The sequence below is a fragment of the Abramis brama genome (genome assembly GCF_963993115.1).
Source record: "Abramis brama genome assembly, chromosome: 2".
Taxonomy (NCBI): Eukaryota; Metazoa; Chordata; class Actinopteri; order Cypriniformes; family Leuciscidae; genus Abramis; species Abramis brama.
In genome coordinates, this window is record NC_139964.1 from 32,382,555 (window position 1) to 32,410,430 (window position 27,876).

The 27,876-nt window shown below is 39.4% G+C and overlaps 2 protein-coding genes across 5 annotated transcripts; one reads left to right on the plus strand and one right to left on the minus strand.

The window, feature by feature from the left end:
• Positions 1 to 608: 608 nt before the first annotated feature.
• On the plus strand, positions 609 to 3,403 carry cUnh19orf67 (chromosome Un C19orf67 homolog). 2 transcript variants are annotated; one of them, XM_084093703.1, is made up of 8 exons: positions 609 to 673; positions 981 to 1,102; positions 1,205 to 1,391; positions 1,649 to 1,793; positions 1,869 to 1,969; positions 2,201 to 2,380; positions 2,789 to 2,950; positions 3,201 to 3,403. In XM_084093703.1, the coding sequence occupies exons 2-8, from the start codon at positions 997 to 999 to the stop codon at positions 3,343 to 3,345; spliced, it is 1,026 nt and encodes a 341-aa protein (XP_083949829.1). In that variant the 5' UTR covers positions 609 to 673; positions 981 to 996; the 3' UTR covers positions 3,346 to 3,403. The 2 variants fall into 2 exon arrangements, with proteins under 2 accessions (XP_083949829.1, XP_083949828.1); XM_084093702.1 differs by lacking the exon at positions 2,201 to 2,380.
• Positions 3,404 to 3,552: 149 nt separating this feature from the next.
• prr36a (proline rich 36a) lies at positions 3,553 to 27,346 on the minus strand. Of its 3 annotated transcripts, XM_084093659.1 has the most exons (7): positions 26,901 to 27,282; positions 17,166 to 17,867; positions 16,783 to 16,864; positions 11,635 to 11,792; positions 8,893 to 11,529; positions 7,750 to 7,805; positions 6,816 to 6,959 (listed from the first exon to the last, which is right to left on the minus strand). In XM_084093659.1, the coding sequence occupies exons 2-7, from the start codon at positions 17,755 to 17,757 to the stop codon at positions 6,948 to 6,950; spliced, it is 3,537 nt and encodes a 1,178-aa protein (XP_083949785.1). In that variant the 5' UTR covers positions 17,758 to 17,867; positions 26,901 to 27,282; the 3' UTR covers positions 6,816 to 6,947. The 3 variants fall into 3 exon arrangements, with proteins under 3 accessions (XP_083949783.1, XP_083949784.1, XP_083949785.1); XM_084093657.1 differs by lacking the exon at positions 7,750 to 7,805 and having other exon boundaries at positions 3,553 to 6,959; positions 26,901 to 27,346; XM_084093658.1 differs by lacking the exons at positions 7,750 to 7,805; positions 26,901 to 27,282 and adding an exon at positions 20,474 to 20,580 and having other exon boundaries at positions 3,553 to 6,959.
• Positions 27,347 to 27,876: the final 530 nt, after the last annotated feature.

Here is a 27,876-nt window from a genome sequence, read left to right on the forward strand (position 1 = left end):
GACATCCAAAATACGATACGTAATCTTGTGTGCGACTGTCATTACTTTTCTCTGAAAGACCAATGAAATATATGAAAGCTTCTTTCCGCCACAGAATAAAAAAATAAAAATAAATAAAAAAGATAATTGTGACTTTTTGACAAGATCACATCTTCTCAACCTGCTCTACACTGATTTTTGACCAATCAAATTTCCCTATTTTTTTACAGTCTATGATTTTTCCCCACGAAAAAAAAAAAAAACAGCATACAGGTGTAGAATGAGTAATAAAAACGTGATATTTTTATATATATTTATATATGTAAGAAACTAATTCTTTAAATTACTTAAAACGATTCCTTAAAATAATTTAAAACTATTCCTATCATGATGCTTGAGATCATCAGTATAACATCTTGAGAAGGCAGCAACAGGACTAGGCTACCACTTGAGACGTAAGATTTGAGTTTGCACACAGATTAAATAAACTGTAAAATGAAAACATTTATTTGTTACCTTGTAGATAAGTACAACTCTGATACCTGTTGCTGGGAGGGTTTCGCAGTCCTAGCAGGTTCAAGAGTAGGAAATACAAATATGGTCATACGAGTGGCTTTACAACGGTCGAGGAAAGACAAATATGGTCATGGCGAGTAAAACGACAACGGGCGAGGAAAATACAAATACGGTAACGGTAAGTGAAATCACTCAAAACTCTAAACTGCGACACAGTAATTTGTATTTTTCTAATTATTGTATTTATTAGTTTAGTCACAGGTGCAATACAATGTACAGACTAAAATTAATAAGCAAAGTCAACAATTAGCCGTCAAAGTTTGTGACATTGCAGATATGACATTAAGTTTTACAAATCGTCACGTGTATCTTGACGTGTTTGCAGACGATTATCGATTGTGTTAGCAAGGATGCAGTCGTCAATTACTTTTAAAAGTATTTTACACACGTTTCGTGTCACAAAGCTCATTATTTCATGGTTTCAGGTTGGCTGATTAAGCCATGATGGCAAACTCAGAGCATGTTGAGTTTAAGTCTTCACTATGCAAAGAGAATGAAGCAACCCAGTCTATGATAGAAGTAGGAACGATTACAGAGACTGTTGAAGGTACTGGAAATAAAAAAAACAATTGCTTATTATATATTATCTATTCCCAGCCCAAACCCAGCAGCGCCACACTGATGCGTTAAATACTGCTCTTGTTTACAGAAGACACTACAATGGCGCCCTCTTTTGGTGATGAGAGGTCATTTTTAGGTGAAGGTCCTGCCGCAGGAAACACTTCTCCATCCTGTCAAGATATGAGAACGATTGATGAAAAAATCTCTCCCATAGAAAAACAGCTTCAGTATTTGCTGAACAAGGCAGATGAGTTTCAAACACAGCTTTTGTGGAGGTGTGGTTATATCTAGAAAAAGAAGATTTCGATGTCTCATGATTGATTATGCTTTAATAAGCCAACATATGTTATTGGATTTTTATTATTGTTGTTTTGATATTAGAAGAGAGAGGAAACAGTTTTATCATACAAAAGCAAATACGTCAACACAGAAAAGAAAGCTCTGTACAAAAACATTTTTAACAGCCATATGTCTTCTGATGTTACCCACCTAATAAAAAAAAAATCTGCTCTTGTATTTATTGTTGTTATAGCCAAGACTGCCCCCAGAATTATGAGTTTGCCCATATTGTCCCAAAGTTTCTGCAAACTTGTCAGTCGTACTTCACTTACTTGGAGTCCACAGCCAGAAACTCCAACCCATTCCATCCACCTCTGTCCACATATATTCGCACACAGGTGAGAGACTGATTTATTCTCACGCTCTGCATTGTGGGAATAACTCACATATTCACTGTGTTATATCCATCACAGCTTTTGCAGTTCTCTCAGCAACTGTGTTCTCGTCTGGAACAGCTGATGTTGCTATATGCCTCCTTCAGTTTCGTCTCACTGGAGGAATCTGATCCACTGAGGTACAAACCAATTAAAAATCATAGATAAAGACAGGCAGCAGACTTGCCAATGTCGGTGAAGAGTCAGTCAGAAGAAATGGATCCTTTATTAGCACAAAAGGAAGGTTCTCAGTCAGAGGCCCTGTTTTTTTTTTTTGGATGTCATCAGTCATAAAATACCCAGGGATTGCATTATTTCTGTTAGTACTATTTCCCTCATTGCAGATTTTCACTAAGTATCTCTTTCTACAGTATCTCACACTTCTATATTGGCCAGTGTCAAATAGACAACATGAAGCTGTCAATCTTCCGGTACTGTTGCCCCACCCCCTTTCTTGCCACAGCCAGTACTGGGCTGTACAAGCGTATGCGCTGGAATGTGGAGCGAGAGATACAGGGAGGAGAAGGAAAGACATATGACAGTGCAGAGTTGTAAGTGAGGTTTAGTCAGAGACAGTAATTTAAAGGTCCCATCCCATTTGTTTGTAAAAAGGAGCAAGGGGAATTTTATTGTATTTTTACTTATATTTTTATTGTGATTTTTATTATTACTATAATCATTTTTATTGCAACTTTGTTAGATGCACAGGGAAGCACTGATAACAGTGTAGGAGTAATATCTCAACAAATATCCAGTTTCTTGTTCACTTTGGCATGGGATTGAATTATATTGTGTGTTAATAGCCTTACTTTTTCTTTTTTTAGCTTATTAACACCAAAAACATTCTAAATTCCAGGACAAATCTCAGGTTAATTATCAAAAAGAGAACATAAGTCATATTTTGGTGCTGAATAATGCCACATCTTAATTTTTACAACAACTCCTTACTACCTTCACAGTTACTTTCTGTGCTGCGAGGATGTCATTGAGACACAAGATGATAAGGATGGAGAGGGAACATGCGAGGGAGAAAATACAGAGAGAGAGAAAAGAGTGGCAAGGATTTGGTCTATTGGTCAGTGGGTCCAGACGTACCCTGACCCAGAGGACATCACTGATTGGTAATGTACTGCCCTCAGTTCAATAGGAAAAGATGGAGAAATAATGATTAAATGCATTATAATTACTTACATTACTATCTAATCATATATTCTTTTATAATACTGCAGTTACAGTTTCTGCTTTCCACAATACGCAAACAAAAACTGAAGCTAATCCCAGACAAGCGCTGAGCTGGTTTGAGATCATATGTGATTTAGGACTAACAGTTAAAGCTAGCTGCTAAATTCATTGTGTGTATATGTTTTGTAGGGTGTTGTGTTCAGTCCCTTGTGGTCAGTACAAGCAGCTGTTGTGTCTGGGAATTGAAGAGCCTTCATCCTGCACTGCCACAGACTGCCTGCTGGGGGTGCTGCTGTCTCCACAAATAGATGGTACATTTGGCATTAAAACATGAGGTTGTGCTTGCTCAGGGCCTCACCCATTCTGGAAAGAGCATTTGGTTTATTGAAATCAGATGGGTAACAGAGTACAGATAGAAGTTGTAAATCCAAAATCTGTAGATCTTTCAAAATAACTATTTTATAGTTCATGGCTATTGTTAATGTTGTTCTGCAATGTCAGTTTGTTATATGGTAAATGATGAAAAGCTCATTAAGCAGAGTAAAAGTTCAAGATTAAATGCCAAACCAACTTTATTTTTCATGAAAGCATAAAATACAGTGGCCATCCGAGTTACAAAGTCCAGAAATAAAACCTGCTGGCAGTCCTGGCCCACTGCCTATCTTCTCTATAAAACAAAGAAATAAAACAATCCTTCCTTTCAAAATAATAAATTACAAAAATATACACAATAAAAGTGGGGAAATGTACCACTGAGATGTAGTTATGTCTTTGCACAGTTTTTGGAAAACATGGTAAAGAACAATGTAGAGGGCAGAGCATTATAAATAACGTTGTTGTATTCCTTTCATTTTTCTTATTGTAATTCAGCCCAGTCAGAGCTAGAGAGTTGTTTTCTGTGCATTATTAGTACTGCTGGTTTTTGTCTCTATACAGTAGCTTTCCCTGTACATTTTTTGTAAAGTGATATGTCAAGTTATATACAACAGTAGTTCAGCCAAAATACAGTGAAAGTCAATCTACCTGGAATCCCTGTGTGTGTTCCCTGATTCAAATGCAAAGTGGTTCTTTTGATATATTAAAAAAAGTAACAATTCTTCTACAATTACAGTGTCAAAAACAGTACTATATATAATCTCTAAACTACTAGTTCACAGCACTGGACAAACAGGCAGTACACCAGTATAGTACAAATGAAATTAAAACCTCTCTTCATAATACAGTAAACCGACTTTAAACATGATCCTTTTTAAAATAACATACATGTACTTTCACAAACGACAAAACAGACAATATAGGCGAGATGAGCTCCAGTAATCAAATTGTGCTTTAACATTCCTCTGGGCAATCAAATTGCCAAGTTAAAATCAATTCATTCAATCAGATGTGACAAACAAAACTCCTCAAAAGATACACAAAAGACAATAACATCTGACTTATCTAATTACAAGTTAAATTTGGGTGAACATATTAGGCCTGCTTATAATGTGACCCATTGGATTCCCTTTGCTTTGGAATTCTTAGTGGGGGTGGTTTTTCCAGACGCACAGATAAGTTGCAGAGAAACACAGAGACAGATCAGTGAAAGACTATTTTTCCCATTCATACTAGATGAGACGAAACAATTAGACCCCAAGGAGGGACTGTAAACGCTTGGTAGACTATTGTGACACAGTGTATGAAAAGTCCTTCCAGCCCTCTAAATGTGGGAGTCAATCTGAGGCACAGCAAACCAGAAAAGTTTATTTAAATGAGTGTGGTTATGAGAGCTGCTACTTGTTCCTCAAATAGATACTAGTCATTCAAAATTCGGACAGGTAAGGGAGGCACAGTGTTCAGAAGGTTCACAGTAAAGATGATCATTTGATGTAGCTGCACAGTTGTCATCTCATATAGTTATAAAATGTCTGTAACACATTAAAATCTAGAATGTCAAATGGTTCTGGTGTCAGCTATTTCTAAAATGTTACAGCAGTGCATATAGTAGAAAAAAAAAACAGAAGAAAAACAAATCATTACTTTGTAGGTCACAAATTTTCCATGTGTCACTCTTTATAAGTATTAGACCAAAAAATTATCTTTGACCCCCCAAGACGTTTAGAAATTTCAGGTACCTGTGCATTCTTGGAAAATCTGTAATACTGTCTTCTAATTTACAGTTTTCATTTCCAAATTACTCAATGAATTATCCAGTGAAATTCCTGCAAATCTTGTCAACCAGTGGATTTAATTAATGCACAAGAAATTCCGATAACAGCATTTTGTGCTATTTAATTGCACAAAAGCTGCATTTGTTTGGTCTTTTGTAATAAGCATAGAGCAAAAAAAAAAAAAAAAAAACCCACCTGATTTTGAAACCTGCATGTTTCAATTTACCTCATCTTTTTCATAGATCTTTTGCTCAGAGAAGCCAAAGAAAGGGGCCCATTTTGTTTAAACTTGCTCAGTCATTGAGTTGGCATTTTGCCTCCATTGTGGGTAGAGGGCTCAATAATGACTAAGAGATAAATGTATGTAGTCCAAGCCAGCCAGACATCTCAATTAAACCTTAAGGAAATGGCTTTTAGGCATGGGGGCAGGTCAGATGTGGCTGTAGGACTGTAGTGTTTCATTGCTTTTGAGTGGGTGGAGAGTTGAAATGAAAGCTCACTGCTCTAGAATAACTCTCAGGTTGAAGACCAATCAAAGAAAGAGCAAGATGGTGATAGTCCTGTTCTGCAGCATCAGTTTCTTGTTCATCAGTTTTCTACTCCAACACTTCTTAAATACTGCAGAACGGAAATGGATGAACCTGTCCAATCTGTGAATACATCCTCCATAAAACTATATCATAAAACGGTTATCTAATGCTACAACATGCGCTTCCCTATTGGTGGACCTTCATCTTAAATTCTTTGAGTTCATATTTGGGAAGCTTTTTATTGAACGTTCCTCAGTGATGCGTCTCCAGCTCTACAACGGTCCACTCACCTTGAGCAGAGCTGCCTGGAACCTCAGGTGAGAAGCTGCTCACAGACGTCACGGTGGCTGAAGGGGGTGTCAAAGGTGGCAACAAGTTGGGCCACAGGCTGCTTTCGAGGGGGCTGAGTGTCCCACCTGCTCCTCCGGGGAGCAGAAAAAGGGGCGAGCAACCATCACCTGTAAGCAGTAATGTCTGATGGATGAGCTGATGAACAATGTCCACCTTCTTGCCCCAGTCAAACTCCAGAGGTGGAGGTTGCTCGGGAAATCCCAAGGGAGAAGGACTGTCTTGATGTGATGCAGGGTCCGTCTCCTGAAGTTCTCGCTGTGGATCTTGAGTAGTAGACTCTGGGGAAGGTGTTGAGTATTGTGAATAAAGATCATCCGAGTCATTTTTTTCAGTGCATCTCTGCATGTCTTCTCCAGGACACACCTTGAAAGAGCTTTTATCTTCTACTTCCTCAAGCACTCTCTGCCCCTCCTGTTCATCTTCTGTGTCACTTGCTTCCACAGTTTCATAGATGGTGGAGAGTCCTGATGAAGGAGAGAGGACGACTGGTGTATGCACCTTGTGTTTTTGCTGCTGCTGCTGCTGTTCAAGTTCTTGTTGCCACTGCATGATCTGCTGTCGCTGCTTCAGTTCTTGTTCCTGCTGCTTAAGTTGCAACTCAAGTAAATTTCTCCTCTGTTCCTCCTCCTGCTCTCTTTCATTCCTCACTTGTTCTTCCTCTCTCGCTTCTTGTCTCTCTTGCTCTCGATTACGTTTCTCCTGTCGTTGCTGGATCTCATGAAGGTGCTGTTGGTGTTGCTCTAGACATCGAAGTTGTGTGTTTGTCACTGCATTTGGTATTCTGGGTGGGAGGTCAGTGGGAAGCCGTGGTGGTTGGGTCACATGGGCAGCACGTGGCCGGAGACGAAGTTTGGATGACATCGTCATTTGGATGGAAAGCAAGTCATTTGGTTGTGGCGGAAAGCTTAAGTTCCTTTCTGTAAATGAAGCATAGAGTCCAGAGCATGTTAAAATAGGAGAGTTAAGCAGAATGCAATAAAAATGTTTAAAGATGGTTTTGGTGAAGCAGAAAAAAAGCATTGTGGAGAAACAAAATTGTGAGATTGAAGTATAAGATGAAACAATTGTAGCAGAAAAAGAAACATAACTAAGTGTGCACCTTGTGACATTTTGTGAAGAGATTTGTGCAATAAAACTGGCTATACCCTGTATATGCAGTAACCACTAACTAGTGTGAAGAGCAAACAAAGAAAACAAAAGCTGATGAGGTAAACAATCTCCCTTAATGTGACAAGCTGAACACATGCAAAAGTGAGTGCTCACCATGCATATTACAATATAGCAGAAAGCAAACATGTTCTTTTTTTTAAACAATGAGAAAACATGACCCACCAATAGATCCATGCATATAAAACAAAACATGCTTTACACAATAAGCCACCTCAGTGTACAGCATATTTCTTTGGTGAGGTGAGCATGCTTAAAAACAGGAAAAATTACAGAAAAGTGCATTGTGCAAAGCAAGTCCAGTTTGGGGATTAAGAACAACCCAGCATAGGGATTTACTGAAGTCCAATTAGTCCAGGTAAATATGTCAAGTCAGGTCCTCTCAAATAGCTTCAGCAGTTAATAATCAGAGTGATTAAAGCGGTTTCACCCAGTTAGTCCCAAAGTGGAAGGTGTGCAAAGTCTACTCCAGAAGCAGCAGTATCAAAATACAAAGATGGAGAATTTAAAAAAAAAAATGAGGTGGAGGACTTAAAGCACCTTGATAGAGGGTGAGATCCAGAAGGTTGATGGGGTCAGATCTTGTTTTTCCTCCTCTGGATGGCAGGGAGTTGAGAGGAAGGTGGGATCAAACAAGGAACGGAGGAGGAATACAAGCAAAAGGAACATACTGGCATAGAAGAAAAACTCTTCTGCTGCAAGCATCCTGTTTTCTTTGGTTTAACATATGTATTTGTGTGCAAATGTGTATGTTCAAGTTTACAATTTAGTATAAGTAACTGAATTATAATGCCACAACAAATATGGTACCAACTGGTTTAAGTGAATAAATCAAATATTCCATTATGACCCAAATGTGCTCTGAAGCTATAAAACAATACCAAGAATGTGTCTCATCCTTATGTACTAAATATGTTACATTGTTTCATAATATTAAATACCTAATAATAATTTCTAATGAATATAACAAAGTAAATCTTTGTTGTCATTTGGCTACTTCAAATGTGACCAGTTTGAAAGTCCATAGTGATGGATGAACAGTGGGCATTAAAAAAACCAGTGCAAATTACCTTAAAATGCAAACCTCAAGAAACATACAGAGTAAAAAGAAATCATGTTAAACATCTAACCTTTATTTAACGCTAAGACAATAAGTACTCCAAATAAGACACAAAAGTAAGGGGTTAGCAAACCCTAAAGTGCAGAAGAGAGAAACATGTGAGGACAGGATATGATAATGATGATGGGAAAGGGATGAAAGAGTGGCATTTATAGTTAACAGACAACAGAATACAAAAAGCAATGAATATACATTTGTTCAGTAAAAAAAGAATTGGATAAATACACAAAATATGTTGAAAGTCCATTACATTGTTCATTTTTCTTCAATGCTCATTTTTTGTCATTTTGAAGACTCCACAAACAAACAATTTCATGCCAGTTCAGACCAACACCCATTATTAGTTTTAAAAAGAATAGTTGAGAAAAAGTCACCAAGTGTAAATGGTAGTAGCTATTGCACATACAGGTTCTAAGCCATATACTTATAAATGTAGTTTTAATATCTGTTTCATATTGTGTAAGTGGAACCATTGAATGAGCGTTTTCTTAACTGATTAAAAAGACATCATCAACTGGGAAACCCCAAGCTAGACAAAATCCTAAGTGCACTCTATACGTTACCTGCCAGGGGACTATCAGTCTTTTCGCATATAGTGGAGTAGTAAGGATGCTGAGTGTTAAGATCTTGCTCTTCTTCATGGTGCTGTGGGGATGAAGGGTCAGTCAAACCTGACTGTAAGGGTACAACTCTTGGTACTGAATCGGGCTCAGGCAACTCACTGGACTCTCCACACAGCATGTACTGTTGCTCTGGGTAGGACCGGAACTCCCCATGTTGGCTTTTGATGTGATCAATCTTTTCCCCGGATGCAGTGGTAGGTATCAGGATCAACTCTTTAAGAAGAGATGGATCCTTAGCCTCATCTGGGAGTTGCTCTTCGTTTTCAAGAGAAAAGATGCCAGGACTCTTGCTGCAACTCTCGGCAGATGACTGGGCATTGGAGTTAGAGGTCATGTAGTCAAAGCCATAGGATGCAGCAGAAGTGGCAGACTGAGGGGTCTCACTACCACCACCAGTTTCATTCTCCCCGCCCATTTCTTCACGCTCCTCCAGAATGGACACATTGTGGCCCATAGGCGCAGTTTCATAGGCATTCCCAGTGCCAGGTAGCTTAGCTTGAGGTTCACTGATCTGCATTTCACCTTCCGTGTCACTTGCTTCATCCTCTGTAGCTGATGAAGGAGATGATGGAGCAGTTGCTGGACCACCCAGTACATCATCAGCTGGCAGAGTTTCTGGTTCTTCTTCCTCATCATCATGTTCAAGTTGGATGGCTAGGTCCTGCATGATGTCAGGCTGGACAGTGGGGACAGGGTCCAGGGGTTCTGGCTGCAGCTCCCCTTTAGAATGAGTTTCAGTATCGGAGAACTTGTTGCAATCTTCCACCTCTTCTGGTATACTTGTGTCTCTGTTACTATCAGATGCTAAGTCAGGGTGACTGGGGGTACCAGACTGGAATTTGCAGGTTTGAGAGGGTGTCAAGCCTGGTTGGGGGCTAACATCTCCCTCTGCAGCAGTTAGTGGGGCTTGTTGAGGTGAGCAAGTTGGAGGATCATAAAGGTTTGGCGGTAGAGGGGAGGAAGAGCCTCTTTCAGAACTAACATCAAGTTTTGCTTGAGCAGGTGTTTGTGTTGGGGTCTCTGGGTATGCTTGCCAACATTCAGAGGAAGGACTTGAGAGAAGAGTAGAGGCAAGTTGTGGTGGCTGGGCCCAGGCATCAGCAAAGTAACTAGACTGGTTCCACTGGGTTGCCAGAGGAGCAGAGGGAACCATGGGAGGCGGCTGGATTCGGTTCAAGTTGTCTAATCTGTAGTCTTCGGTCAAGTCATCCTCATCTGCATTCCCATAACTTTCAAGCCCACTCTCAGTAATGCCCTCACTTGCCATTTCTACATCTTCATCCTCTTCATCGTCCTCATTGTCATGATGTTGCCTATGAGAGTCCTCTGCTCTTTCTGACCCTACCTCCATGTCACAAACTCGATCATCATCGTCGTCATCGTCATCTTCGTTAGCAAGAATATCAGGAACCTTCTCAAAATCAGGGGACCCAACAGATGCACCTTCACCATCAGCTCCTTTAAGGCTTGCATCACCTAGATCATCCAAGCTTTCCGTGCCCTCCAGGACACCTGGAGCGCTGAGCTCTGATGCTCCCTGTTGGCTGCAACTCACCTCCTCCGAGTCAAGCTCCGAAAGCAAGGCCCCTGCCCGCCAAACAGACCCAGCAAGTCCAGCTGACCCAGGTTGAGACTCTTCGGTAGGCTGGGTGCCACTCATTTCTGACAAAGATACTTGCTGACTGCCTTCCCTCTCTTCTTCTTCCACTGCTTCATAACAGTCACTGTTCGCTTCAGCTTTTTCAGCCATCTCTACACCTGAGGACACTATAGTAGCAACAGAGTTATTAACTGGTGAAGCAGTCATGGTTTCCTGCTCAGTAGCTTCCTGCGCAATTGGTGCCACAGCCATAATAAGCTTTTCATCAACTTTTTCAGACACATGCTCTTCAGATTCATTATCGACCACAGATGGTGTCAGACAAGCCACTTCAGCAGGACTAGTTTCTATTAAGGCCTCTTGAGCCTCAGGCTCTGTTTTAGAAACATCCAGCACACTTTGGGAGTTTACATTAAGGACCTGCACATCTACATTTTCCTGAACATCTAAAGAGGAGGATGGTGCATCCAGAGAGCTCTCGACAATTGGAGTAACTTCAGGCCCTGAAACAGACTCTTCCCTGGCTATGGCAGCAGCTGTTGCTACAGCAACAATAGCTTCTGCAGCTGCTGAAAGTTGCACGGACTCTGCTGCAGCTTCATCATCAGGCTTTGCTGCAGATTGTTTATCATTGAGCTTTCCTTTGACAAGTGGCAAAACAGACTGTGTTGGTTTAGATGGCTGAAGCTTCACTCCAACCCCACTACCTGCTTGTCTACGACTAGGAGACGCTGCAGCATTCTTGCCTGATGCTGGCCATGAGGGATTGTTTCGTGGAGAAGGGGGCACCTTACGTGTTGGTACACTTTTTTTGTCATCTGGTTTGGGTTGAGGTGCTTTGATGCCAGGTGGAGGTCGTTTGGTAGCTGCAGCTGGTTTTGGAGCTTCTGAATTTGAAGGCTTGTTGGAAGCAGGATGAGATATTGTTGGGGCAACTGTTCTTTTTGCAGGCGCTGTAGTGCTTGTTTTTCCAACATCTATAAATGACAAATAGATTTTGATGACTTAATGAAATGAGCAAAAATTAAGCAATGCTTTTCCATATATAATATGAATTTAAATGCCAATAAATAGTGCATCACCTTTCCGAGCAGCTGATGTTGTAACCAAGGGTTTAACAGGCTGTTGTGTAGCAATGCGGCTTGTTCTAGTTACTGTAGTAGTAGAAGTAGCTGTACTGGTTACCGTTCTTCCTGTAGCAGATATAGCAGCTGGTCGTGGGGCAGAACTTCCAGTTGCCCTAAGAAAAAAACACACAAAAAAAGTCATGAGCAGTTTAGAAAAAGAGTGATGTCTGTTTGATGTTTGCCATTTCAATTTTAGCATTTTGGATGCATTTTACACATTCAGATAAATTTATTGTATGATTGAAAAAGTACAAAAAGCAGATAGACGAGGTAAGTTTCAAGGTGCAATAATTTGTTTCATTACAGTTGCACAAAATAGGTTCTTATCAAACCAGCTTTCTGTCTTGGATAGTAAATCTGTAGTCTGCATGTGTACCATAAAAGGAATTTCAAGCAGCAACAGAAAACCAATCCACTAGGGCCATTCATCAACTAATGCATCTATCTCTCATTTCTCTAACCTGAGAGAAAGTGATTAGAGTAGGGAGGAGGAAACTAGAAAAGGGAGTAGAAATGGTGTGATGAAGGAAATAGGAGTGGGGATTGGTAAAGCGTTTGGTAAGAGACCACATTAGGGAGAAATGGAAGATGAAAATCAATTTCCTTCGGCCTAGCCTATACTCCCTTAATGTAGTTGCTTCTTAATTCACCTTTTCATGTTCACATAGGGGAGAATTAGTGATGAGAAGACCACTTGCATCATCATCTCATTTGCCTCGGTTACTTGCCATTTAATGGATGCTTTTTTAGGTCAAAAAGACTTGCAGTTCACAAATTGCCCTTAGCTAGATGATCGACAATCATATTTGCCTTAACCGGACCTAAGACTCAGCTTAACACTCTGATAGGATCTGATAAAGTTCTTTCGTTTTTATTTGGACATGAGCACAACAGGGTAACGTGTCACAGAAACAAAGAACGCTACTAAAAATACTATGGTCACAGTTCAGTGCCACTGTATACACTGCATTAGTGAATCCCAGATAACAGTTACAAGCTACCAACCTAAATAACAGGCTGCAACTAATCAGAACTAAAATTTGTAAGACAATAATAATCAGGGAAAACTGTTGAACATCTGCGTTTAGTTTTTAGTGCCTTCAATCGATTAAAAAAAAAAAAAAAAACGAATTAATCGCATTTTTCTGTAATTAATTGCGATTAATCACACCTAATGTTAATATATTAATACAAGTTAATATATTTTTATAATGTAATAATTTCACATTGACCACATTTCACTAACATGAAACCAAACTTCATTCGCCCCAATGGAAAGCATCTTTACACCATGTAGCAAATAGTAAATGTGTTAACAGTGACCGATTTTAGCAGCAACTTCAGCATCTATTAATAATTTAGAGAGCATTTGATTGGACAGAAAATCTGATGAGAAGCTGAAGTGCAGAGTGATGTCATTAAAATCATTAAACCATATTGGCAGAAGTGAGAGACTAAGTTTTGAATGCTTACATCTTCTAAATGCAGATTTTGGAGCACACTAGGTGATAGATAACAGTAAAGCTAACATATTCATACTAAAAGTAAAAAAATTCAATTTTGATTTCATGGGGACTTTAAGACCTGACACAGATCTGACACATTCTATTTTAGTCATTAATTTAATACTTTTTTTTTTTACTTGTTTAAGACTCTGCTTACAAGGATATTCACCAATAACAGGCATTTCGACAATTTTGTCCGCTCAAATGCGAAAGAGAAGTCCATGCTGCGCTGTCTGTAGCGGCATTCTGTGCGCAGGTTTCAGCCGTTTGTTCACAGAGTTGCTTCACAATGCGGCAGTACAGTTGGAAGTTATTTTTTGCTTCTTATTGCATCCAAATGGTTTAATAGCATTTGAATGAATGATAGCGTGATTATTTGTAACGCTAGCCAAAGGATGGCCGGGAAAAAAACGAATGCTGCGTAAATTGCGTTAAATATTTTTAATGTGTTAAACTGAACAAATTAAACTGCATGCGTTAATTTTGACAGCCCAATTAGTTATATATGTAGATACAGTCAAACGCTGCGGAATGCCATCGGAACAGATTAATGTCTGTTTAAATGTCATGACCTTTGCATTAGTCTTTATAATCAAAAGCATCATAAAATACTTTAAGCAAGAATCAGATCTACCAGAACTTCAAAAGATAAGAACTATATGAAGCATGTTGGAATGCTCAATTCCACACCAATAACCATGACAGAAGACATACTCCAGCTCTTCGTGCAGACAATACAGGCAATGAGCGTGTTCCTTATAGAAGTGCACAATAGAGAACATGGTCAAATGGCTTGGCCCCACATGCCAAGGCTATAACATCTCCCCCACAAATTATTCTGAAACAACGGCCAATTGTTAAAAGGATGAGAACAAAAGAACTGGAATTTCCCAATACAAGTCCATGACCTACATTAGGTTTATTTGTACTTTCTAGGACACTGATTAAACCATCTTTGGTCAAATTAAAGCAGAATAAAGACAACAAGAGGGAAAGGAAAATAGGACTGCAATCACATTATATAAATAGAGGGCAACTAACAGGAGAGCATTAAGGCATAAATTAAACGTAGCATAGCAACTAAAGTAAACAGCTTTGCATCTTTATCTTCATTTCTGTAGCATTATGGCTACAACTCGATTAAAATTATGCAGCTGGAGAGTACGAACCTAGCAGTTTCCACAGACATGCTGACCTCAAAAGCTCAGGCATCCAAAGGATTAGGTATTTACAAAAACCTTTGCCTGATTAGGGCATATATTTGGCTCGTTATATTTCTGGCCAAACAGAACACAAATTGCCAAGGCTATAATTTTGATAAAGACAAGACAAGACTCGACAATAACATGGTAGACCATTATGTACCTATTTTTCCAAGTCCTAAACAACGAAATAATTGGTAGAGAAGTTTAAGATGGCAATAAAATATAAAAACTAAATGCTCTGCGAATGTGAATGATAGTAGAGTTTGTGCTTTGGTTAAGAGGTCAAAGACGTTCCTATAGGAGCAATCTGCCTTTAACTCAATGGAAAAGAACACCACCCACTGGCACAGACATCTACATATCAATAATTAAGCTTTAATTAAGTAATGGCCAAAAGGATAAAGGTACTGTTACTGGATTTTTTTTTTTTTAAGTGTTCAGTAGAGCATCGGGCAGTGGTTTTCCTTTGCACAGTTACACGCTGCTTTAAAACATCACTCACTCAGTTTTAACTGCTCCATTCATTCTGGACCTTTAAGGGTTTGCCATGCTTTTATTTTCGACCTCATTAGCACCATTTTAAAATGTATAAGCTCATTCATATTTAAACATTTGTCTTGTGGTATAATGTGACAAAGGCCATCTGGTTTACAAGTAATTTTGCAGCAAAGGAAAAAAGAAAACAAATAGAGATAGACTAACCAGAAGCGATTTCAAGGGAAATGAAAATGCTCTGACTCCTGCAGGCTAAAAATTCAAGAGGCTCACTTTACAAACTAGACAGAAAAACTCAAACTCATTTGGTGAGCACAGCACTTATCCAAATCCCATGAAACTACAAACTGAGTGAGCAAGATGGTTCGTCTAGTAGGAGTGGCAGAACCATGGCCCAAAACCCACTTAGATTTACCTCACAATCACAATGTTATCTATAGACAGGCAAAAAATTATCTCCTCCTTCTAGAAATGCCTGAAATATCTAGCTGGCACATATACCAGAAAGAAAAGTAAGAGTGAAAGAAAGGATGAGAGGAGGGGGAGAAGCTGTAGTTGGATCATGAGAAGACTTTGATGGAACTAGTTTACATTTCCCACAGTGGGGGTGTGATTGTGTTTCTGCAGTGCAAACATTTCATTTGAAGCTACAGTGAGGATATGCATTGTGTGACATGCATCAAAGGAAAACATACCCATCTAAACAGAAAGATCAAATGAGTGCTCATAATCACACGATTCACAACCCATTTCTCTATTCTCTGAGCATTTCATTCAAGAGTGAATTCAGAGTCAATGCAGAAGCACACACAATGCACAGTGCACACAAACCACACCCTGTAGTCTGCCTAAAACACACTATAAAAAGGGAGTCTAAACAGCCTTGTAAACTGACATTACCACATAAATACATAGAATTAAGCACATAATTAATCTGTAATCAGCAGACAAGACTAGTCATAAACTGGATGTACTCTATGTACAATTGAGGAGATCTGATATGGAAGTAATCAGCTGCAACAAACAGTTTAACCTTTCAAAACAAGGTTCCCAAACTTTTTTGCCAATGACTTCAATGTCATGCAGTTGTTTGTGATTACTTAAATTTTAATATAAATATAATTTAGTTTTTTATGATAAATATATCAAAGATCACACTCACAAAGTGAATTTTCTTTTCAACAAAGAAAAATTCCATGACTGATTTAAAATGATGTAATACAAATTTTCAAATTGACATGCAGTTTGTGTTTTCATTGCGTTATAGACATTTTTAATCATAAAAAAGAATAATAGTAATAAATTGGGGAAGGAAATATTTGTGAGATGGGGAAAGAAATAAAACTGATCAGTCCCAATCATTTGATTCTGATAATGATTAAGTAAAACTGCAAAATAAAATGTTATGTTGGGATGAAAGGAATAAACAAGAGACTGAAGACAAAAAAGACGGACATAATTGGTAATGTAGCTAACTTGGATCATAAAAGCAGTTTAACTCAAGTGAAGACACCAATTATCATTCCCAGAGTGTATCATCAACAAAAAGAGCACTGTTGGGCCTATACTCTGGTTAAGCCATGATCTAAGCAGTCTTTCAGGGAAACTGACTCACAAAGGGACAGAAACTTGAGCCAATAACTGCCAGACACACAATAGTGACCATTCCACTGCAAAAAGCATGCAGTCATTGATAATGATAATGGTTTCTCCACTAAATGGTGCCCTAAACACAAAGCAGTTCCCAAATGTGACTGCATCCAAATCTGCCTTTTTGATACCTTAAAGCTACATAAAAGTCAAATATTTGCTCATTTCCCAACATTTCAATTTTACATTCAAATACAGTCAAATGTCCAAGCTCAAATGACCATCTAAACTTCCAAAAGCTGAGTTACCTGTTAGTTTTGGGAACTGCAGTGGTTTTGGCTGTGGCTGAAGCGCTGGGTTTGGCAGCAGGGGCAGTGGCTGGTCTTGGAGCTGAAGAAAAGAAATTGAAATAAATAATGTTCCAAAGTGAAAATTCACTGGGATTGCTTTGGAAAATAGTGGTGAAATATCATGCAAAGCCATGATGAAAAGAACCACAATTAAATTACATGTATTTTTATTTTACCAAAAAAACTAGCACATAATGACTCACTACACCATGAGAGGTGCGTGTTGTAAATATACATGACATGACAATAATGGATTATTTTCTAATTACGATTAGTTATTTGTACATGCCCAAATCCAAACGTAGAAGTACCAGAACTTAACTCATGCCTGGCCATCTTACCTGTGGTTTTGGGTTTGGTTGCAGCACTAGTGGCAGGTCTTCTACTCAGGCTGGTGGCTGTGCCGACAGCTGTTCCTGTCTTTGTTCCACTGGCAACAGTTGTCGTCATTGATCTGCTAGTTCCAACAGTCGTTACTTTAGGCTGGGCCCTTGAGGTTGCAGCAGCAGTAGAAGAGCCAACAGGTTTCTTACTGAGACCATGTTGGACAACATTAGTGGTGGGTTTTTTCTTGTCTGCTGCAGTAGTGGCCACTGGAATGGGTTTCTTGGTTAGGGTACTCGCTGCAGTCTTTGTGAGGCCATTAGCCGCACGGCTTTGGGTTGCTTTGGGTCGTGTGCCTGGTCCAGTGGTAGCCGGGCCTGCTGCTGTAGTCTTGCCTTTGGATTTGCTTTTAGCATCTACTGCTTTCCCAGGAGCTTCCTTCACAGTTGGAGGAGCTGCTTGCTCAATTTGGGGTTCATCAGGTTGTGGAGGTGATGATGTAGTGCCATTCTGAGATGCCCCGTCACTGCTGGCTGGATCAGTTACGGGTTCTGTTCCTTCAGTTTCCATTGGTTCAGATGGCGAAGTGGCCACCCCATCAGGTTTCATCTCCAATATTAACCGTCGATTGGCTGCTGCTAGATACACTCGCTGGATTCAGTGCTGCTCACACACTGAACCCAGGGATAACGGATGTGTTCACCAACTCAATAACTGCACTGTAAAAACGTGGGAAAGACACAAATACAATCAGTTTAGCAGAGAAAAGCTTTTGCCATGTGTAATAGAATAAAAGACTTTTAAGTAATCATATAGTAAGAAAAAATAAACAGTCCTCTGAGAGAGAACTTTAAAGTTAAATGGGAAGCAGTGTTTTCTAAAGGGAACCATCCTCATGAATGGCGACTTGGGAAAAACAGGAAATGGTGCATTATGAAAGAACCAAAATACAAAAAAGATCACGTCCAGGTCAAGCATCCTAGATGCTCACTGTAGTTTGTCATGTATTACAGGATGGAATATTGATTACTGTACATTTTACAACTTATAACATTGCCATTCACTTCTCACTCATTTCATTCACCAATACATTAGTCAGAAATGGCTCCATAAAAAAATAATAAATAAAAAAATCAGGATATTAAGATGATTTATAGCTTTGATTTGTGTGGATTATTTACACGGAGCCATCACCACCACCTGCTATACAGAAATATGATGCCATTATTTGGACTGTAGGTTTCATCTACTGGTTCATTCAAACTAGTAATTTCCTGTCTGCCAAGTGCAAACAGAGATGATGTCATAAGTGAAGAAACACTTATGTCCCAGACAGTAGACATCTTTTTCACGCAACACAGATTCAAATCCTCAAATAAAACTCAAATTAAATTTTGGTAGAATTCTAAAAGAAAATTTCATAGAACTCTTTTACTGGAGCACTGCACTATGCAAGTCTTTTCATTTTCATGCAAAAGTTCATCCGCAAAAAAGATTGTGGAATTTGGGCTCTAAGAAAGAAGGATAAAGGGTCAATGGGGGTGTGTGTGTGTGGGGGGGCTTTGCACCCATTCACCCCTCGCCATTCTCCAAACTCCTTTATTCAGAATCCTCTTGTCTTACTCCTTAACCACATAACCACAACCCCCCTCTTTCTTCCATTCTCCTTCCCCTCCTCCTCTGCATCAGATCTGTTCCTCATCTGCAGCCATACAGATGGCCCAAGCAGCTGAGCTATTGTTCTGGCTCTTCAACAAGCCCAAGCCACTAATCCAGAGAGCAAATAAAGAAAGGGAAAAGGGGAAAATAGTGATATGAAGTAACAATGATGAGGCAAGCAGAGAAATCAAATTTTATATCATCATCATCATGCAGGATATGAGTGGGCTCAAGTGTGTGTGACAGAATCAAGAAGAGGAAAACAAACAGCAAAACTGTGAATAAAAATGTTGAAGGAAGTCACTCAAGAGACAGAAAACAAAGAAGATGGGTGACAAGTTCTTGAAAAATCTTGTCATCCTACAGGCCAAGATGATGAATTGGGAGGTCATCGTTCTGCCCAGGACAGCACAGAAATTACCCAGCAGCCCTGCTGCTGTGTCTCCATGTGGATGTGAAGATCAACCAGGGGACATTCAAAAAAAGACATCCAATTGAGTCAGAGAAGAGTAAAAAAGTAAAAAACGTTGCACAGCACAGATCATTGGAAAACAAGATCATATCTGCAGGAATGAATCCAGCTGTTTTACATCACAGTTCAGCTTCCCATGAATATCACTCCATCTCTCTCACCTCTTGAAAAAAAAAAAGCCTACTTTATCATCCAAACCAAATCTGTTCATACATAAAAATAAAAGTTCCAAAAGTAGGTTTCACAGTGATGCCATATTAGAAGAATTATTTTGGATCCCCCAAATAACCTTCAGTGAACAGTTCTTCTTAGTGTGAAGAACATCTTAACATCTAAAGAACCTTTTTCCACTGTAAAGACCCTTTTATGCAATGGAAAGATTCCATGGATGTTAAAGGTTCTTCATGGAACCACAGATGGCAATAAAGAATGTCTATTTTTAACAGAAAACACTTTTCGACCAACAAATTTCTGTGATTTTTCCATGGCCTTTTCAGCTATTCATCTATTTGATTCAAGACTGATCTGCTAATGAGCCTTTCAGACTGATGCATGAACCAAATCAACTAATTCATTTAAAAGAACTGACTCAAAGAAACAAGTCACTCTCAAATGAAAAAAAAAAAAATGACCATGGTTTAAGAGCAAACAATAGCTGATATGATATTGTAGAGCACAGCATAACTAGGAAAATGTATGATTTTCCAGGCTTGGAGAACAAGATGACTAATATTTGCAGTTTTTCAATGAAAGTAGGAACCTTGTCTGCCTCTCATTAAACCCCATGCCCGTCTTGTCCAATATCTTAATCTGTTATTTGTTTGGATTAGGGAATTTACATGTATATACGGAGGATTATAAAGGTGCCATGAGGACATTTTAAAATGTGCTTCCCTAATCCTAAACCTAGCCCTATATTAAACTTCTGGTGTTATCAGATCTGAAATAAATTAAGCTGAATGAAGTTTATAAAGCTGCTTTCCACATGGGGACGTCATTTCCAAAGTGTGTGTCCTTTTAGTGTAGTGGTTTGATGGACTGTGCTGTGACAGCGTCCTACTAAGCAGTTCAGAAACATCTGCAGACGACAGCTAGAGACACACACACACACACAGGCACAAAGCAAATGTCACATTCTAGAGAATCTGTGCAAGAGAAACTGATACAAAATGAAAAAGGAACAAATAACGAGACCTTGCAAACCCAAATTCCTCCGCAGGGCTTCCAGCTCCTCAGGGCCGAGCCATAACCAACTGTCATAGGCAGACGTGCAGCTATTTCCATGCAGCTGTAGTTGGCCACATCCTGCATTCTTGTAATAAGAGCCAGCAGCAGGACCCAGGCCTCTGTTTAACAAATATCTAGATCCTCATTCTAATTGTTAAGTTTAGCTTTAACTTGTAATTTCACAACAAAGTTATAATCTGTAACTTGATGTTACCAGGTGAAAACGGAAAAATAACCGGAATGGGATGAGAGCTAAAATAACGAAACGGATTTCACCAGAGAAGTAAAAAAGCAGACAGAAACGACAAACACATACCCCTCATACAATCTGCCCATACAAGGCAGTGCTCTCACAACGCTTCCACTGGCACATGCACTCCTGAGATCAACACATGAAAACACTGAAAGAGTGCAGCAACACACCCCTCCTATTCCCTCTCTTTTACTCCCTACACATTACAGTCAATTAGTCATCGGACTCCCACACTGACTCCATGAGGCTGCTCTTACCAAAGACAAAAATGATAATGTGCATCTTTCAATTGGCAGGTCCAAAACAGAGCTTGCATTGCAAACAAAAGTTTTTCTTAAACGAATAATTCAACTTAAAATGAAAATTATCCCATAATTTAGCTGCTCACCCTCATACACTTAGAATGTCTCATGACTTTCTTCTTTCAGCCAATCACAATCTGAGTTAGGATATATTAAATAATATCCTGGCTTTTCCCAGCTTTGTAACGGCATTGAATAGTGCCCGAGTTTTTGAAGTTCCAAAAAGCACATCCATCCATCCATCCATCCATCCATCCATCCATCCATCCATCCCCTTCACGAGAGGGTCGAGTTCCGGCGGAAGGGTGACCTCTGACCCGGCATAGAATGTAGCTCCTTTTCTATTATATCGAAGTCCTCTTTAAATCTTCTTGTTTTAGACTTCTAATTCATTCATTTTGGTCTATACTCATTAATTCTCACCTGAGCTTACGCTACACCTACAGCCCTGTCAGAAATGGCACACTTTATATGCACTTTCGATCTTGTGGACTTACAATGGTTGCTGCATGCACGTGTCCATGAGACCGTAGGGTGTCCCATTTGTCATTTTAGATTTCAGAAGGGTGCTAGCACAATAAAACAGTAATATTGTAATATACATTGTGAAATACTGAAATTTAAAATAACTTTTGCAATACATTTTAGAATTTATTCCTGTGATGCAAAGCTGAACTTTCAGCATCATTACTCCAGTCTTCAGTGTCACGTGATCCTTCAGCTGCTTAATGTTTTAAATAGTTTTCAGGACTTTTTCTGATGAATTTTTTTATTTTTTTATTAGAAATCTTTAACATATTTAATGCATCCTTTCTGAATTTAAAAAAAAACTAACTTGCTGACCTCAAAAAAATTTGAAACGGCAAATTATTACAAATAATATTTTACACATCTGAAAACAAGTCTGAGCTTACATAAGTCTGACCTGCGTCTCAAGTTGATAATTCACTGTTTAGTAGGCTATTTGCACACTGACCTCTGAAATTTGCATGGGTATCAGTCTGTGGGTGTTCACTTTTTACTTTCACTTTCCATATAGAAAACGACAGCCAGTAATAATAGGCCCGACTTTTTCAGTGTTCATTTTAAAGGAAAAATCTCCAAAATGGATTTAAAAACAGTCAAATGTGCAACAGAGTACTAAACTCTTATCAGTAGCTTAAAGCCTAATCAAAATAGCAAAAACATTTAATAAACTCTGCATAAAGCAGCATATTTTTCAAAATCAGCAAAGGAAAAGGATGGGGGGGGTTGGGGGTATTCTCTTCAGATTCTGTCTTGGCCTGCATATCAGTTACATCCCAGAACAAAATGGAACATGCTGCGTATTGCTAGGAAACCCAGATTCCCATCTTTCTCCCTGAGCTACATCTCAGCATGTTTATGAGCACACCACATTCCTTCATACGGACAAGAGACAGGAAGTCGCAACATTCATATACACCCACAACTGTGAGAGACTATGAAAACTGCCCATGTGAAATAGTCTTCTCGCAGGAAGGGGGAAATTCTTTAATATGCTCAAAGTAATAAATCATTCACCATTGGTGGGTGTGATTTCTCAAACTTTCTGATTCTCCACACATAAACACATACCTTTACAGATAAAATACACCCATATAGATATTATATAAATCAGCACTTTCTGTAAATGTTCTCCACCATTCACTAGTTCCTAGTACTGTAATTTGCATTGGTAAATGGTTACTATATGGGTGTAGTAGGGAAGGGTAATGGGTCAGTGTTGTGTGTGGGGTCGAGCTGAAGTGTCAGACTTCAGGGAGTGTGAAACGGTAGTAACGATGCAGATAAACAGGAAGAAACGTGACGACCCTGCTCCCACTCATCCAACGGGATTAACTCCAGACAAGCGAGCCGTCTGTGTTGTCTCAGTATAGGGTGTGAATGGGGCTTAATGACCCAGCAGGGTTTGATTTTGCCATGCGTAATGTAAGGATTAAGAGAGGACATTCCCCATTGTGTGCGGCGCACCATGCTGACGGGGGCAGGGCACAGCCAGAACGGGGCTTCCAAAACAACATGAGAGATATTGGACAGAAAGAGGCTGCAAAACGACACGGGACAAAAGTAAAAGTGGTGTAAAAGGAATTTTGAAGAAACTTAACTGAGCGTAAATTGAGTAAAGAGAAAGCTGGAACCATCTCACGTGTTCAAGACAGACAAAAAAGATTAGTGTCAGAAGATGTTATGGAGAGGGAGGGAGTTTTGAGAGAGGGAAGGAGAGAAAGAACAGATGGTGAACGGTGGCGTGATGGTTTGGGTGTAGTTTGCATACTGGACACGCAGCAGGACGCTGCGATGGATAGAAACTGAGCCCAGGAGGATTAAAACAGGACATGGGCTCCATCTAAAAAACACACACAAACAAACTCTCTGCCAAGTTATCTAGCACTGGTTTGCTGACAGTTAAAAGCTCTTATGTCAGTGGCAGGGTTTCAGCAGATTTGGGGGTTATAAAACCACCAGAAAGGATTTAATATAATAAAGGGGTATTTCAAAATGTTCTTTCCAAATGCCAAACTGACGTCAAGCACCAAGTAGATTATCCCGATGGTAAAAACCCAGGAAGCCATTTCACAAGAAACGAAAGAGTACCAGGAGTTAATGATTGTCTGGAATTCACATTACTGGAAGTGGAGTCAGAGTATTATCAGGTTATTATCTAGGTTATCAGAGTATCTGTAAGGCAGTGGACTGGTGAATAAGCAAACCGATTTGATGATGTGGTTTATTTAATTCATCTGCTACAGAAAACTTGGGGCTTCTTCCTAGCTGTGCATCTGCTTGTCCAACTCGACCACCCCACCATGAGGTCACGGCTAAGCTGAAGCCAACCAGACATCTCAAAAGCTGTTAAATAGTCCAATCTGTGACTGCTGCATTGGCCAGGACATCAATATATATGCACACAAACACCCTTAAAGGGTTAATTAATCTAAAAATAAAAAATCTGTCATCATTTACTCGCCCTCATGTCGTTCCAAACCCAAGATTTCAATCAGAGATTTCAGTCCCTCCACTGACAGTCTACGCAACTACCACTTTGACGCTTTAAAAAGTTCATAGAGAGATCGGAAAACGAATCCATATGAATCGAGCGGTTTAGTACAAATTCTCTGAAGAGACTCGCTTTATGATGAACGGATTGAATTTAGGCTTTTATTCACATATAAATATTATTCATCAACGCACACATCAGCATCAGTTGTAGTAAACAGAAGCGCAAGCATGTCCACTTAACATGCGAGAACTAATGAGGTTTATTCTCATGTTACGCAGCACATTTGAGCATCTGTGCACAAACAAAAATGACAGAAAAAAACTAATGTCATCACCAAAATACCGACCACAGACTTGAGAAGGATCAGCACCAAAATGCAACACCACAATGACAAAACCTGTATTGGTTCCAGCCCAAGATGATTTAACAAGTGATGAAATCATTAGCTCACAGAATGCAATAGAAAGCACAATCAATCGATACATAACACTATCGGCTAAAAAATTTAAGTCTAATGGAGAAGCAAGCAAGTTTGGCAAAAATGTCCTGTTTAAACAAAGCTGTCAAAGAAGTATGGCTGAAACAACCATTGACGGCAGCTGTCCCTGCTCAACACTATTCTGAGTGACCTGAGCTCAGGCACACATTGAAACAGAGGAGCCATTATAAATTTTAGGACAAGTAGACATTACAATGAAAGCCCATTTTCATGTACTCGGTTCTACTATTCTAGCAACAAACTGGTTTTAGCTCTGGATTGTTTGTTCAGGTCAATCAGGGGTTTTTTTTGGGGGGGGGGGGGGGGGGGGGGGGGGGTCACAACAACAGCTGGCATTACAGGCAACTGGGAAACACAATAGACCATTATGGGCTAAGCAAGACATCATAGTGGATTCACATTAAATGGCATAGATAAGGGTGCTTAAAAATACCCTGTAAAGAATTTGATCTCTTGCAAATTAAAGGTGCACTCAGCTAGTTTTTCTAAAGGCTACATTTAGCTGGCTGGCTCATATTCGACCCGGTAGTACCAGTTTTGGACTTAATAGTAACACCTATTGCCCTGGATGCATTTTTTTCTCCCCACTTGAATTTATTCTGTTCAAAACAGGCTGCCAGTCTATTCTATCAATCTGGACCATGCTGTTAACTTGTTTTGCTAGCTTGCTGCAGGGACAGCTGCTGCCAATGGTTGTTTTAGCCATACTTCTTTGACAGCTTTGTTTAAACAGGACATTTTTACCAATCAATCTTGCTGCTCCATTAGACTTTTTTTAGCCTTTAGTGTTATGTATCGATTGATTGTGCTTTCTATTGCATTCTGTGAGCTAATGATTTCATAACTTAAGTCATCTTGGGCTGGAACCAATACTGTGGTGTTGCATTTTGGTGCTGATCCTTCTCGTTTAGAAGTACTGACAGGTAAGTTTTTGAGTACTGACTTAAAGTCAATGTGTTAATATTGTTAAAATTACTAACTGGTTAATTGCATAATTCCGTTGGTCATGGGATCTCAACATGGCCACGCCCATGATGGGCGACCCGCTCCGTGTAGAATTAACTCTTTTGGAATAAGACTGATATGTCTTCATATATGTCTAATGTGAGTGAGTGTACCTCATTTTAAGGATATTTCTAAAACGTGCTTTCCATCTCTTTGTGTAAACCCTGTTAATTTGGGAGAAATCGCCGAATGCACCTTTAAATCAACACTTTTCACACAAAACGACCGCTCATGAAAGAATCGCTGGTGAATGGGCAACAGTTCCCGGAGCGGCCGCGTAAATATCCGGGCCATTAGCGCTAAAAGCGGTCATGAACTTCTAGAACTGAAGCCTAGAATGTAAACAGAGACAGGGTGTGATGAGAGACACGCTGTTATCTACATACCTACTGGCGTTAGGCTACAAGGGCAAGGTGATAAGACAGAATGACATCAACACGATTCAGACGATAATTTCAAGTCAAAACGTGGCATTGACCAGACAAGCTCAGAATAAGTACCACAGGCGGTCCACATCACGACCATATCAAACAACGGCAATCCATGAGAGTCCACTTATACTATCGATTTTCTCTGAGCTTTAGAAGTTTAGTCGGATAAAGAGAGGCGAGGCGGGTAAGAACATCACAGGACAGCGAGCCTATGTTGTGGACCAGCGTGTAAGTTACTAGATTCGATTGTCAAGTGAAGCGATTATATTATGCGCGTTTCGATTAAAACAGGGATTTGAATTCCTCAACATCAAATCTTGTAATTCTCAAGAACAGCACTAAACGTTTTATGCTGAGCATATAGGCTACTATAGAAACCCCCACAAAATGCAGCGATTTATTTGAATTTAAGACAGATGAATGTTGTGTTCATAGGCTATTTTGTAGAAAACATGATCATTTTATGCTCAAGAAAAAATGCGAAAAATGCATGCAAGGACATTCATTTTTATCCGAGCACGAATCATGTAACCGTCCGCAGCAGCCACGCGAAACATTAAGTAATTACGATGCCCTTCACGCGCAGTGATTAAATACAAACGTATATTAAAAAAATGATCGGTTTAACAAACGGAGCGCAGGCCGCTGTTCAGTTCATACCATGTGTGTATAAATCGATGCTTCCTTTAAAAGCCCAGCCCAACCCAAACATGCAAAATCCGAACGAAACCGAACCTGATACGAGAAAATGTTCAGAACGACAACCGAATGCAAACCAAGTTGATTTTGGTCCCGAATGAAATGACAATAATGAACAGAGAATTTGAACCAGGCAAACAGGTTGAAATAGAAGCAAACATGCTCTAAAATGCCATTAATTACCTTCAGATGATTTTAAAAGCGTCCTGTTTCGATTCCTCTGGTTCAATCTGGAAATGCAGGCAATCCACGACTTCACACCGGCGACAAGGTGATACGGGAGGCGTGAGGTTCCTTGTGCAAACTGCTTAAAATATACAAACGTGCAAAAAAACCAAAACCTTTATCTCAGCCCGCTGCTTTACTCTCGCGTTTCACCTTGAGCTGAAACCAGTGTGAAGGAAGTTAACCAAATACTAACGTGGCAATTAAGAAACTAAAAAGGAGCAAGCCACCAAAAAGCCCATCGGACTCCCGGTTTTCATCCAATGGTGTCAAGTACTGAAATTCACTTCAAAGGGCAGTGATGTCACTTTACAAACTATGGCCCCGCCCATCTAGCATCCAGCATGACTGAGGACTACCGACTCAACACATACAAGTACCTGAGAAAATTAATGTATTGATATTTTCCAACACATACAAAAAAATATATATTATTTTTATTTGCAATTTCACAGTTCGTGAAAAAATACATACATCTATGTACAAAAACATTTAAGGGTTAATTATCAGAAATCAGAACAAAATTGATATTGGTTGTTGCTCTAATCTCTGTTCAAGTGTAAAAAAAAGACTTGAAAATGTGTGCACAAGTGTCCTTCAGGAAATTATGTGGAGTAATTTCACACCCTTATGAAATTGTATTTTTCTTAAAAAACAAAAGGCGTATTCATGGCCTTAAAATAGCATTCAGGCAGAGAGAAGAAAAAAAAATCAGTATGACAGCAAACTTCATCCTGTTAGACAAAGAAAGGTTCATTGATGGACGAGCAACACTTGATTTTGTGTACGTACATAAGAGGGAGAAAAAATAGACAAAACACATTTTAGTGTGAATAGTGTGCATCTCAAAAGGAAGCTTTGTAAAAGAGTGACTCTCACAGGCCTGCATTTGTGCGCTGTACATTGCTCTTCTTGTCTAAACTGGTTTTATTTA

What these genes read in the sequence shown, in the direction of transcription:
- prr36a (XM_084093657.1), bottom strand. Translation starts at nt 17,757, where the DNA reads ATGAAACCTGATGGGGTGGCCACTTCGCCATCTGAACCAATGGAAACT. An exon ending in AACCAAACCCAAAACCACAG is followed by an intron (nt 16,865 to 17,165) that starts GTAAGATGGCCA and finishes TCTTTTCTTCAG; the next exon opens with CTCCAAGACCAGCCACTGCC. An exon ending in AACATCAGCTGCTCGGAAAG is followed by an intron (nt 11,530 to 11,634) that starts GTGATGCACTAT and finishes TGTCATTTATAG; the next exon opens with ATGTTGGAAAAACAAGCACT.
- cUnh19orf67 (XM_084093703.1), top strand. Translation starts at nt 997, where the DNA reads ATGATGGCAAACTCAGAGCATGTTGAGTTTAAGTCTTCACTATGCAAA. An exon ending in GAGGAATCTGATCCACTGAG is followed by an intron (nt 1,970 to 2,200) that starts GTACAAACCAAT and finishes CTCTTTCTACAG; the next exon opens with TATCTCACACTTCTATATTG. An exon ending in ACATATGACAGTGCAGAGTT is followed by an intron (nt 2,381 to 2,788) that starts GTAAGTGAGGTT and finishes CTACCTTCACAG; the next exon opens with TTACTTTCTGTGCTGCGAGG.